The 12,982-nt window shown below is 33.4% G+C and overlaps 2 protein-coding genes across 6 annotated transcripts; one reads left to right on the top strand and one right to left on the bottom strand.

Moving 5' to 3' along the window:
* Positions 1 to 992: 992 nt before the first annotated feature.
* Positions 993 to 4,072, bottom strand: LOC149735806 (phagosome assembly factor 1-like). 2 transcript variants are annotated; one of them, XM_089878259.1, is made up of 12 exons: positions 4,005 to 4,072; positions 3,876 to 3,943; positions 3,397 to 3,572; positions 3,125 to 3,313; positions 2,841 to 2,938; positions 2,618 to 2,730; positions 2,395 to 2,465; positions 2,158 to 2,298; positions 1,928 to 2,010; positions 1,829 to 1,866; positions 1,537 to 1,709; positions 993 to 1,343 (listed from the first exon to the last, which is right to left on the bottom strand). In XM_089878259.1, exons 2-12 carry the CDS (start codon positions 3,937 to 3,939, stop codon positions 1,284 to 1,286), a joined length of 1,206 nt encoding a protein of 401 aa, XP_089734385.1. In that variant the 5' UTR covers positions 3,940 to 3,943; positions 4,005 to 4,072; the 3' UTR covers positions 993 to 1,283. The 2 variants fall into 2 exon arrangements, with proteins under 2 accessions (XP_089734385.1, XP_089734386.1); XM_089878260.1 differs by lacking the exon at positions 993 to 1,343 and adding an exon at positions 1,441 to 1,461.
* LOC149735805 (G protein-coupled receptor-associated protein LMBRD2-like) lies at positions 3,839 to 12,930 on the top strand. Of its 4 annotated transcripts, XM_089878238.1 has the most exons (17): positions 3,839 to 3,961; positions 4,503 to 4,696; positions 4,822 to 4,900; positions 5,154 to 5,306; positions 5,703 to 5,820; positions 6,241 to 6,408; positions 6,658 to 6,868; positions 7,279 to 7,353; positions 7,704 to 7,822; positions 8,125 to 8,238; positions 8,518 to 8,591; positions 8,907 to 9,088; positions 9,580 to 9,713; positions 10,091 to 10,196; positions 10,526 to 10,730; positions 11,153 to 11,284; positions 11,776 to 12,930. In XM_089878238.1, the coding sequence occupies exons 2-17, from the start codon at positions 4,523 to 4,525 to the stop codon at positions 11,979 to 11,981; spliced, it is 2,250 nt and encodes a 749-aa protein (XP_089734364.1). In that variant the 5' UTR covers positions 3,839 to 3,961; positions 4,503 to 4,522; the 3' UTR covers positions 11,982 to 12,930. The 4 variants fall into 4 exon arrangements, with proteins under 4 accessions (XP_089734364.1, XP_089734366.1, XP_089734365.1 ...); XM_089878240.1 differs by lacking the exon at positions 5,154 to 5,306 and having other exon boundaries at positions 3,841 to 3,961; XM_089878239.1 differs by lacking the exon at positions 3,839 to 3,961 and having other exon boundaries at positions 4,450 to 4,696.
* Positions 12,931 to 12,982: the final 52 nt, after the last annotated feature.

Here is a 12,982-nt window from a genome sequence, read left to right as displayed (position 1 = left end):
GCACGTGCGTGTTAGTTATACAGTGTACAGAAGTTTTAAGCAGCCAAAACATTTTACGTATAAGGTACCAAACACAATCTTAAAACAATTAAACATTTACCTGCCTCACAACTGCAATGCGGTTTCAGAAGATACATTAAACTTACTATCCGCGTTTTAACATCGTTGACTTCGATTCACGTGATTGCCGCGAATCAACTTTTTACCAGACCCATCGAAGCGTGACGCGTCTGAACGATTTCGCTAGTTTCCTATCTATATGTTTAGATATCTATGAGTAAAGTTTCACACGGCGCACGCCAAAGATTTCAATGCAGTACAGTTTCAAATGATCCCATACACACTCACGAATTGGGCCGCAGTGTACTTTATACATAACCATTGGTGGTGATACTTAAATCACAGTATCATACTATCGATCTCCTTTCAGGTAAAACATGGTCATTCAAATATCACTCAATACATGTAAATATGTTCCTATTATTGACATGGGACCATCAAGCCTCGGGAGCGGTGACGTTACGTATACATTTAATTTGATTCAAACCGCAGGACGCAGGCTGCGATTCGCATTGTTTGTCTGTAAGCCTGAGTTCTTTTTCATCCGTGTCTATATATTCAGAAACTTACGTGTCTATGCGTAATTAAACGAGTTGCCGTTTATACTACTGTACTCTCGTCTCTGTACCATATACTGTATCACTTTTACATTAGGTTAGCTTAGCTTTACAATTACGTTAATATCGCATTTAGCGTTACGTTTACGGAACACGATATTCTTTCGTGATCGATGTTACTTGCGCATCTAGTTACCGCGTTTAATTAATCGTCCGCCACTAATTCTGTTCCCAGTTACAGCAAACAAAGGATGTTAGGAAATCGGGCGTATGATATTTGCACTGTAAATGATCTGATGTGCTTAGAGACACCTCAATACAGCTGGTAATCTTAAGATATTTAGTAATGTATGTCACACACAAGACCACAATGCATTAATAACAAAAATTCACAACATGTATTCCCTCAAAGGCAACACTGAGCTGCATACAAAAAAAAATATTTTACACTCTGAAACTTCCAATTTTCTGCAGCAAGAGTAGATACAATAACGTAGGGTATATGGTTAAAACAAATTTAAGAAAAACAAACATTGCACTTTAGCGAAACAACACAATCAATTCAGCCAGACAAAATCCATTTAAAACGCTGAGGAAAACAGGTACAAGAACACCAGTGTACATTCTAAAGTGCTGTGTGAGTTGCGCTAATAATACTTCTAGGAGCTAAGTTTCGCTTTTAGGTTGGTAGATAGTTACAGATGCAATGTAATCATTTCCCATTATCTGTGGAATGAAATTCATTTGAATGAATGAAACCTATTTATCCTCATGTAGCAGGAGTGTAGGAGTAGGACAACGACTTTCATTATAACACAGGTGTTCTGTTTTATACACCTCATACCTGCTTATGAGTTACCATTATCATGTTTGTAAATTTGTTTTCAAATTCAAAAGGTATACACATAAGCAGACTTACCTCAAATATTAGGTTTTGTACTCCATAGCAAAATGTAGATCCAAATGGATTAGTTGTGTTTGTAGATGAGGCACGATTTAATACAACAGGTTCACCTATGACAAAATGATCCTCCAATGCATTCATTACACTCTGCCATCGCGTAGATGGCACAATAGCAAAAGAATCATTTTCTGTTAAAACAATTATAAGTTCAATATAGTGTAAGCATACATAGTACATATAAACATAGTAATCTTTATGGCAATTTACATATGTCACAGAAGCACATTATTATACTATTTAGACTCACCGCTAAAGAGATCAATCTTAAATTCGCATCTGTAGTAGCTGTAAAATATAAAAAGAGTAAAAATTTATAAATTTTAAAAGTTAAGTTACAGATTCTTACATGTTGAAATTGTAGTGTCCAGGATGGTTTGAATGCAAAACAAACTTTTTCACTCGGTGTGAATTCCCATCAAAAAGGATATCCTAGTATGAATAATTTGCATAAAAGTAATGTATTGTAAGTTTTAAATTATGCTGTTATAAAAGATGGTATATCTTTCATCATTTGGATTTTAGGATAGTTTAAAATACAAAAAAAGTTGCAAAAACGCAAATGTAGCTCGGTCTTACTAAGCCAAGAGTGAAGTAATTGTAAAAGTAATCAGAGTGCTGGGTAGGTGAGAGCTTGTGTGGACTTGCTGAGTGAATTCGCATTTTATCCTCAAGTTTGTAGAACGTCTGACATGGACTTCCAATTTCAGTTAATACATCCTGTAATGCAAAAAAAACAAGTAAACAACAAATTAAATATAAAACACTCGTTTTGCTATGTAGGTAAGTCTTTGTTGCATATACTTTTGAAATTACCTGAACTGTGTCACCAAACCTGACGCGTCGAATCAATGTTGAACAGTTTAGCTCCATAGCATGCCCTGCTCCTGGGAAACAAGTATAATAATAAATAAAAACAGCGAGGCTGTTCATAAAGTTTTATATTGTTCTGGGTTGTTTATACAAATTTTATCAGAGCTCTAGTTATATTGTTGTGTAGTTCTATATACTGTGTAGGATAACATAAACATTAACCAACCTCCTGAAACAAGCTGCATTTGTAACCCACTGCATTTACCATTGTCAAGTAAGATTTCCGTGCATTTTGAATACAAGTTGCCATGGTAACAAGAAGGTGGCATTGATGGGGCTCTGGTATAGTTTACACCAGTTAAAAAAAATAATTATTGCAAAGATATATTTAGCTGGGTTAGCCCATGTTTTATAAAGGTTAATAACCTTTAAGATAAATTTAAAAATACCTAGTTTCACTCAAGTTGTTTCCAGTGTAAATGCTCATCTTCGCAACTACAGGTGTAGAGGTGTTTGGTAAACTTCTGAGGGAATGTCCATTAAATGCCTGTAATCAAGTGCATCTCACTTTAAAATTGGAAATAGCTTTAATTAAAAAATGCTTCTTTTCTATATGGAAGAGGTCTTTGAGTACCAAGGATTTGGACCAGATTGGACCCATAAACCCAGCAGAAAAATGCTGCATTTGATTAATATCCACTAAAACACATATGCAGTAAGATGTTTATTTCACCTCGTGTTCTACTGGGAAGAGAAAAGTGATTCCTCTGAAAGAGAGGACAAACATGTGATGTTTCTCATCATATTGGGCTGGGTGTGTGGCACCAAACGATTGGTCAATCTGTTGTACTGTGGGATGAACTTGAGGGGAACTGAAGTATGCACCACAATACTTTAACTTCATTTTGTTCATATCGTACACCTGGATCAAAAAATAAGAACGAATTATTCGATTAATGCAAAAGATTCGTGTTTCTTAGACTTTTCATTAAATGAAACTTTTACCTCAATAACTTTTAACCTTTGGTTTTCTGAATCAAACAAAAGTCTGATACCATCATTGATTAGATTCAAAATAATGTCGCTGTCAAATGGTCGTTTCTCATTGTACACAACATGCACCTCTTTAATAATTCGACATTGTCTTTGTATGATTTGTACAGCTTGGTAAATGGGCATGCCTAGAATTAATATGTAATGTTAGCTTGTAAAGTTTACAAATTGGGAAAATATTTATGAGTTATATTTAAAAACTTTATTGGTGCTAGTGAAGAACCTCCCCCTCACCTTATTTGCTAACCACTAACCCCTAGGTTAGGGGGTTAGGCGTTGATAGTTAGAGGGTTAGGGGTTAGTAGTTAGGGGTTAGTAGTTAGGGGTTAGTGGTTAGCAAATAATGTGGGGGGAAGACTCTTCACTAGCACCACTTTATTATTTAGTCATTATGTTTTATACTGGTTCTAAACTGACTTAAATAGCTTTACCTAAAGTAAATTCCCATTGTTCGTTTCCTAATGCACGCTCAGGAACAACCTGGAGGTCCAACATCGCTCTAAGAAGATAGTTCAAGGTAACGAAAAGTTCTCCTATATATATTACATGATATTACTTACATATATATACGGTATGATTCTGTGGGTGTGCAGTATTCAATGTTTTGATACACTTCGTTTGTTGTAAACAAAAACAATAAGGTCGCGCTTGAATTACTTTCGGAATTAATCAGCTGATCAAATAAAAATCCTATAAAAATTTGGCGTCTCTAATTATTTTACACAAAAAGCTTTCTTTATGTGACTGGCGTCTTTAAAATTTCTAAATTAAGTGCATAAATTCGTATTTATCGGTCGTGTGAATTTGCCAAATATAATCTGGTGACGTCATCAAAATCAGTCGTGAATTTGCCAAATATAATCTGGTGACGTCATCAAAAATATGAAACAGTTGTTTGCCTTATTAGTAACGTGACGATGTTACGTATGGTTAGATCCAAAGTTAGTATAGACGTTGGTTAGATCCGGCAAATTTTCTGCTTATCTGCGTGCCATTTGTAGCCAGTTTTTTTACAACAGTGCTTTCCAATATACTTTAACAGGTTTATTCAAAAATAGGTAGCTTATAGTCGATTAAAATGAGCGCTGGACCTTTGGTGTTTGAACTAATAGTCGTTTTCTGCGTTGCCGTCTTTCTGCTTCACCACTATGGTCGAATTACAAAGCAACATCCAGCAGTGACTGTTGCAACACTTGTGGCATGGTATTTCAGCATGATTATTGTGTTCATTTTACCCCTTGATGTTTCATCGGTAAGTTAGAACAATTAAAGCAGTTTCACTAAACACACGCTTCCATTTTTACATACACTGTTAAATGTTGGTCATTTCTCCAATGAAACTAATTTTCTTTTTACTAAAATTTGTCAATTTTTTAGACATTCTACAGAGAATGTTTACAGTCATCCAGAGTTATCGAAAATGTCACAGATTCCTCTGACGTGATAGCTGACAATGGTGAGTAGCATGCTATGCTTGTTTTGTGGTGGGGTGATGATGGCCGTTGGTGTTTTCATTTCATAACTGAATATTTTCATAGTGAAAGTGGTACTTGTGGAAAAAAGGTGCTTTGAACATTATTTGTGTAACAACAATGATAACATGGGTGTTTTTGTTTTAACTACCTCAAAAACAGTGTTGTTTCTTCCCTTTCTTTATTTTGTCCAATTTTCAGTTTATTAAAATCTGAAATCTTTCCCCCCTGTTGCAGTTACAACATGGACTGTGGCAGCGGTTACCACCATAACAACGTCTGCTTACCAACACACAACAACTGACAATACCTCCACCCTATTACCCAACTCCACCACTTACCAAAACCTAAACAACAGCGAGTTTAGACAACGGCACAGCTTAAATAATGGTACCGTGTTTCACAAAACTTTTGCATGTTTGTTGAGTTTTACATCACTTATTGACCACAGTGTATTCATTCTCAACATTTCTGTTTTAGTTTATTATCATTTTTTCTTATCCACATGTGCCACTGTCACTTATTTTTAAATTGAGATTCGCAATTTGCGAATCATATTTGACTGTAGTCTGTAATATCCCAATGTTTTGTATACCCATGGCCCTAACAGCCTCAAATCAATATGTTAGATTTGCTGACCAACTTAGATTTACTAATTAGGTTTTTGCAGTTTTTGCCTGTACATTTTTTGCTTGCATCTATTTATATCGCTTTTTGTCTGCGGTTGTTTAATACCATTCCATCTGCGTATGTTTTATTTATTTATACGTTAAATTTCTTTCTTAGATTCAAACAAAATCATCTATGTTGCAAACACTTGCGAAAAGCCTTGGAGTTATGTGAAAAAAGACACTCTGCCTGCTATGTGGCATATTGTTTACTGGACTTCCCAATTTTTGACATGGTGAGTTCATATTACTTTATGTTTTAAAAAATGTTCATTTATAAGCTGTTTGTTGGACAGTATGCTTTTTGGTTATAACATACAAATAAGTTATATTTATCATTATAGATCTTCTATCCATTACCAATAAAGCATATACCTTCGGGACGCGGTAGGCTTTAAAATCTGATAAGGCCCATAGGGTAGCACATTTGGTGTTGGGGTAATGGGCCTGTTCTAGTATAAATCTGAGGTCCCATGGCAGGTCAACCAGCAGGACCTCCTAAACGTAGAATAGAATTTGCTTATCAGGTACACTGTAATAGTACTGTATAGTGTACAGTTGTAAACTTGTCATAACTTCCCACAATTGTTCATTGATATGCTATAGCCTATTTACTGTAGTATATATATATATATATTGTATTATTAAATATCTAGGTTGGTTTTGCCATTCATGCAATCCTATGTTTGTGCTGGAGATTTCTCTACACTGGGTAAGATGAAGAGAGCTGTGATAGAAAATGCTGTTTATTATGGATCCTATTTATTCATATTTGGTTGCTTGCTTATCTACGTTGCTGCTGCTCCAGATTTAAGTTTGGACTTGTAAGTAAAACAATTTATTGTCTTACTTAAGAAATGAGTGTGTTAAGCAGCTATCTGTTATAGGCTAATTGCATTTAATATAGTGAAATGTTTATTGTTTACTAATTAATTCATTATAGAAATTACATAGAATTCCTCACAGGTATGTGACTATACATATGCTTTCTTATGTAACTTGAATGTTGATTTTAACAGTGTTTTCTTATTTATTTTATTGGAACATCTGCTTACCACTTCCTAAATTTTCAGGAAGCAATTAAAAGTTATTCTTATCACGGCGTCAAATACTTGGGGGTTGTTCCTTCTTGTGCTTCTGCTTGGCTATGGCTTGGTGGAGGTGCCACGCGGCTTGTGGCATGCCGCAGATAATGCCATATCCATGGCACAGACCTATTTCAAACTTTCAAAGTTGAGCACGGAGAAACAGGAGGCACTAGAAGACCTGGAAGATGTTTTAGAGGTGATAGTTCATGACTTTATAAATGTTCTTAACTATATCAAATTGAAATACAATCATATTAAGTAACTATATCAGATTGAAATTCAATCATATTAAGCAGTTTCTTCTGTAAAATATCTTTATTTTTAATAAACTTTTTTGGATTTTGTACTTTTTTGCTTTTATTTTTTATTATTTCAAACTAGCAGTTTGTAATTAAACATTACTGCTAATAAATATATTTGGAGTAATAAAATTGGCAAACTTTGCCCTAAAAACACTTACCATTCGAAAGCTGCTTTTTTATAATTTTAATGTTGTTTACCTCATTCTGGCTCTATCGTTATTTTCGCCCTACTATTAGAATGTTGGCCAGGTATTTAATACCTTTCAATTTTAAACTTTTATGGTGCAAATAATTTGTGTTTTAGGAAGTGAAAAAGGTTTCAAGCATTGTCCGTTACAATCATCCAGTGAGAAAATATGTTAGTGAGATCATCTTAAAAGTAAGGTCGATGTTATTATTTAAATTCTTTAACTGCGCATCTTTTGTTCTTGTTTTTACATATTATTGTTAAGCATAAGAGTCCGTCTGTAATAAAAAATATTAGGTTTACCATTTTAGTTTTATATGGGTAGTTTTTTATTGATATGCTTTAACATCTGGTAATGGGCTAACTCTGGCCTAAATTTCAAGTCTCATGGTGTATTATGTGTTATGATATATTCTGGACCTTACCCACGTACAATAGAATAGAACTGCATTGTTATGTTAACTTGGTTCACAATTTTCAAACTTTTGTTTAAAAAATTATCTTTTTTTTCTACAAAAAAATATCTTTTTCTCCCAAATCAGTGTCCGGAGGACTTACGATCCCAAATGAGCCAAGGAATGGATGATTATGAGGATTATGAGAACAGTGGAAGATCAAGGAACGAAGTACCAAGTGAAAACTCACTTGTCAAGTTACACAGGTTCCTATCTTATATTTCAGCTTCTATGTGTATGCCACCATGCAACAGTGGTTAATACGCCCATCTCTGTTCAAAAGGATATAAGTTTTACACTGCTACCATTATTTGTGGGTGTGTGTCCTTTCACAGGATGCTTACTTGCAATTGCTCCAACTCAGTAGTCCCTTATTTAAATGTCTATCTAAATTGTTAACCCCGCATAAAAAATTCCCCATAAAATTTCCAAAATATTTATTTTAATTTAAACCATAAACTTTGCTTTTTTAGTATAGTTCAATTTATATTTTATTCTGTTACTAAAGGAAACTTATCCGTGCGGTCCATACCAAAAAACGTACAGCAGTTCAGTGGAGAATTTTAATGGAACGGGGTTTGCATCTGGAAAATATCGCCAAAAATGAAATAAGCATTGACAGGTGGGGTAACTGGCATTTGTCATATTATTTGCAGAATATTTTTAAATAAAAAAGTTCGAATTTATCTGGAAATTTGACAAAATTTATAGGTTTGTAAGTGCTTGCAATTCTGGAGGAAATTTAGCAAAAAATGGATTTAAAAGAAATATAGCAAAAATACAGTTTATTTCCAAACCTGGTATGGGGTAGAGTCATTGAAACATTTTATTACACCTATTTTAGGCCAAGCTGCTTTATAAATGCATAGTATATTCACATTATATTGAAATTACAATAAAGGTATTGGAGAGAGGAATTCCCAACCACAGAACCCAGGAATGCAGTTTCAAAGTTCATGTGCACACCTGGCACAAGTAAATATTATAACATAAATTAGTGTTTAACCATTTAATACAATTTGTTTTACCAGCCATTTGATTATAGGGGTTTTAAAGTTGGTTATATCAAAAAACATTGTAGACCTTGTATCTGCCTTTCAGAACATATAAATTGCTTGAAAATATGTAAATTCCATTTTCTGTAAATTAGAACCAGATATAAAAAGTTGAATATTTTTCTGTAAATTATAAAAAAAAGCTTTACTGAATCTAAACCCCTTCAATTTTAGATTTTTTTATTTCTTGTAGTCTACATACCACTATACAAGATTTACCCTAATATTTATACAGAGTGGTGGTGGTATTGCAAAATACAACCTTTAGCTCGAAGAATTCTTGCCGTTTGTCTAATCTTGCTCTCTATCATGGTCGTGTGGTCAGAATGTACGTTCTTCAACGAGAAACCTGTTCTTTCACTTTTTGCAATTTTTATAAACCTTGCGAAAAAGAATTACGACTACTATTATATTGAGGCAAGTATTGGTATAAAAAAGTTCTGTAAAGTAAAGTTCTAATACCGTATACTGTAATAATATACACGCGACAAACTGCAATTTTCTTCACTGCATTAATCAGTAAACATCAGAACAACTATGTACTAATCTTTCAATGGCTCATCTGGCAAGACTGAGATAGCAGACTAAATGTCGGAAAAATGCTACGTTTTTCATACCAGATGAGCAGTTAAAAGATTATTTACATTATGCCTGGTAGCAGAAGTAACAGAACGTCTACTAGATACAGTAATATATAGGCAGCCTAACAATTCAAGGGTCAAGCACCTCTTTCTGTAGAACAAATCTAACTTATTTTTTTTTACTGATTAATGCAGTGTTGAAAATTTCACTGTCGGCTTGCATTTCCTGCCACCCCAGGTTTGGTACCTCTGCTGTAATGACTATTTTTTCGACGTTCTGTTTTTTGCTATAATATAAATAAAACGTTATTTTTATTTCTTTTGCAGCTGGCTTCTTGTTTAACCATCTCCTACTTATGTGTATGTGCGTACTACACTGTGTTCAGGCTTAAGGTTTTCAACTTTTACTACATAGCTGGCCATCACCAGACTGATGAAACTAGCTTGCTATTTGTAGGAATGTGAGTATATACAAACATATCAACAAAACAATGATAATATTCTTTAACCTAAAGGATCTAATCCATAAAGAGTGGACCCTATATACGTCTATACTGTTTATGAATAACAGTGTAAATATTAAGTATAGTAGGGTGGGGGAAGGGACACCTTTAGCACATAATATACAAATATCTTAATCGTGTTTTAAACAATAAACAACTTTTTATGTGAGTCGTGACGATACGGTTACATAATATATACCTTTAATTGTTCTTTGTTTACTACCAAATGAAATAAGAAAATAGAAAGATAAGGTGTCCCATCTTCCTCCATCCTACTGTACAATAATTAGGTACGTTGTGCGTGTAGATATAATCAATGCATTGTTACTTAATAGATCCCTGTGTCGACTTACAGCTCCTCTTTGTCTTAACTTTCTTGGTATGATTCACCTTGACACTCATATAACTGCAGACACAGGTGTAGAAACAGCATACACACAGGTAAAGCCATTCATAAAACTAAACATTTTTTTTTTTATTAAAAAAACAATTTTTTTTTTCATATTTAGAAAATGACTATATAGTACTGTGGGGAAATATGGGTCGTTGTTTGCACGTATTATCCCATATTTCCTCATCAGGTGTTTAACATTTAACAGCATTCTTTTAAAGTCATTAAGATATGTTTATATAATTCTTCGAATGCACCTTGTTTATTACCAAATAGAACTAAAAAAAGGGAATGAAAAATGTTTTACCACCCACTTGACTTTTTTTCATTTTGTTGAAATGGACTTGTATTAAAATTTGTGTAACTGTTGCATTTACAGATCATGGGTCACTTGGATGTTATTTCGTTCATATCTGATGGCTTTAACATTTACTTTCCAATCCTGGTGTGTGTTCTGTGTGTGGGGACTTACTTTAATATCGGACAAAGATGTCTCTCAGTCCTTGGATTTCAGAGGTTTGTTGGTGGAAATGATGATTTGACTTCTGATCTTATTGAAGAAGGAAGGCAGCTTGTTAATAGAGGTACAGAAAGACTTTTGTTTGTTTTTTACAAGCTTGTAAATAGAGGTAAAGAAAGACTTTTGTTTTTAAATACAGTGTGTGGCTTGCAGCATTTTATTGTTATTTCTAGAAACCGATTATGCCATTTTAAACATTATATATGTCCCATAGGCCACAGATTGCAATTGAATTTTTGTCTGTTACGCATATTATAGACTTAATTCTGCCTCTGGTCCAAGAATGACTCATTTGATTCATTAATTCACATGTTAACTTAAACCAAGAGCAACTGTTTTGGTTTATTTTTCCAAATTTAAACTGAAACCGAGGAATTTGGTATTTTTGAATAAAGATAAATATTGTATTATTTTTTAAACCTGTTCTGCCTTAACCTAACCTTGATATATTGACAGACACCAGCATTTACCAACTTTTATTCCCAGAAAAAAGGAAAATGAAACTCAAGTTTAAATCATTGGAAAGATCGGAAAGAAGTCGTGCTTATGGTCACGATACGGACATGAACACAAGGCAGTGGCATGGAAAACGTATGCAGAATGTGGAGAATGAAAGTGGTAAGAACATAATCGGACTTTTCTCCTGTTGTGAGGTGTCTTCTATATATTGTTGATGTTTAATAGTTAGATAAAGTGTTTAAGTAGTTGGGAGGAGTAAACAGGTTCTGCTATACCAGAATCCGAGCATTATATTTTATAAAAATGAAATAATAATTATAAAAATTTGTTTGATTTGGGGTCTTTTGTAAATCTCATTTAACTCTATCTATGTATTGCGTTCTTGTATCATCAGTTTAAATATTAATCCTGATGGTCACAATAACAATGATAATTTTATTGAAACAATGATTCTTAAATTAACAGCAATATGGCTGTTTTAAATACACTTTAGAAAAAAAAAACGTCCAAAATAGTTCAAATACTAGTTAAAATGTGACTATGGAGAAAAATGCATGAAAATTCAGTTAAAACTCTCCAAAATGGTGAATGTTTAATTCTTTAGTTGTTAAACCTACCATATTAAAGTATTAAACTTTTTTTTTTCACAGATGATGCATCTGCTATTGGTCGTAATAACAAGCGCAAAAACGACAAACTTGAACTTCTGAATGATGTTGAACCAATTGACTATAGTTCTACTTCCAACAGTAGAGTTAGGGCAAGTCCACCCATGTCTGAATCTAGATGGGGATCATCTAGTCAACCAAACTATGTTGCCAAACAACCCCCAAAGAATATATTCGATGATGTATGAAACTTGTGTACTGAAGTAATTGGTATAAAACTTATGGGAAAATGTAGCATACATGTTAGTACATATCTGAACTGTAACAAATTTATGTGAAGTCCTATGTTGTTATTATTGTTTTATCTTTTTTTATGTTTTAAATGGTCTGCTTTACCATGCATAAATTTATTTTATTTGGACCCCAACAGAAAATTTCCGGGTCATGTGTTTTAACCTAGAATATATATTTAATTGTCTTGTTTTTAGTTGGTTTTCTGTTATTTATTTATTATTTATTCTCTCTCTCTCTATATATATATAGCTAACTCATACAGTAGTATGCGTTTATTGCCTATGTCATTGCTTCGAAAAAACACACACAAAAGCGTTTTAAACTTTAGTATGATATTTGATATACATTTAAAAAGCTGTCCCTGGCCTTGTAAAATATATGTCTGATAATTTTAATGTTATAGCTGGTGTATAAGTATACCAGAAGAGAAAAGAATCCTGCCTCTGTGTTGTGCAATTCGAAGCTATCTTTTGGACAGATTTTTTTCATCCATATTTTGCACAGTATGGAATATAGGCTCATTGCACTTCAATTTGTTCTTGTTGTATAATGTACATTCCCCGCTTTAAATTGTATTGATAATTTAAAAACAACAAGTATTTATCTAAATATCATTTGTTTCCATTGGCCAGTGCAATTTAATTAAAAATTGCTTTTTTTGAGTTTACATGTATAATATAGAAATAGGGTACCTAAACCTGTGTTAAAAAACCCAAACTTTCTCTTAACATTTACACCATTCCAATGCAAAAGTGTAAGTCCATTTACCATTACGTTATGCTTATGCAGATATAATGTTACAGATATACCATAGTGGCATAGTACATATGTGTGTAGTGCAATGGTGGTTAATATGTTGTGCTTGCTATTCCTATTGTAATAAACTTTATCTACTGTGTCGCATATGCTGTTCTTATAGGCTGTACTTTTTTTGGCATACAAACTAAAAAGTTCG

The sequence above is a fragment of the Ciona robusta genome, chromosome 5, assembly GCF_009617815.1.
Source record: "Ciona robusta chromosome 5, ASM961781v2".
NCBI classification, from domain to species: domain Eukaryota; kingdom Metazoa; phylum Chordata; class Ascidiacea; order Phlebobranchia; family Cionidae; genus Ciona; species Ciona robusta.
This window is presented reverse-complemented; position numbering and strand designations above follow the sequence as displayed.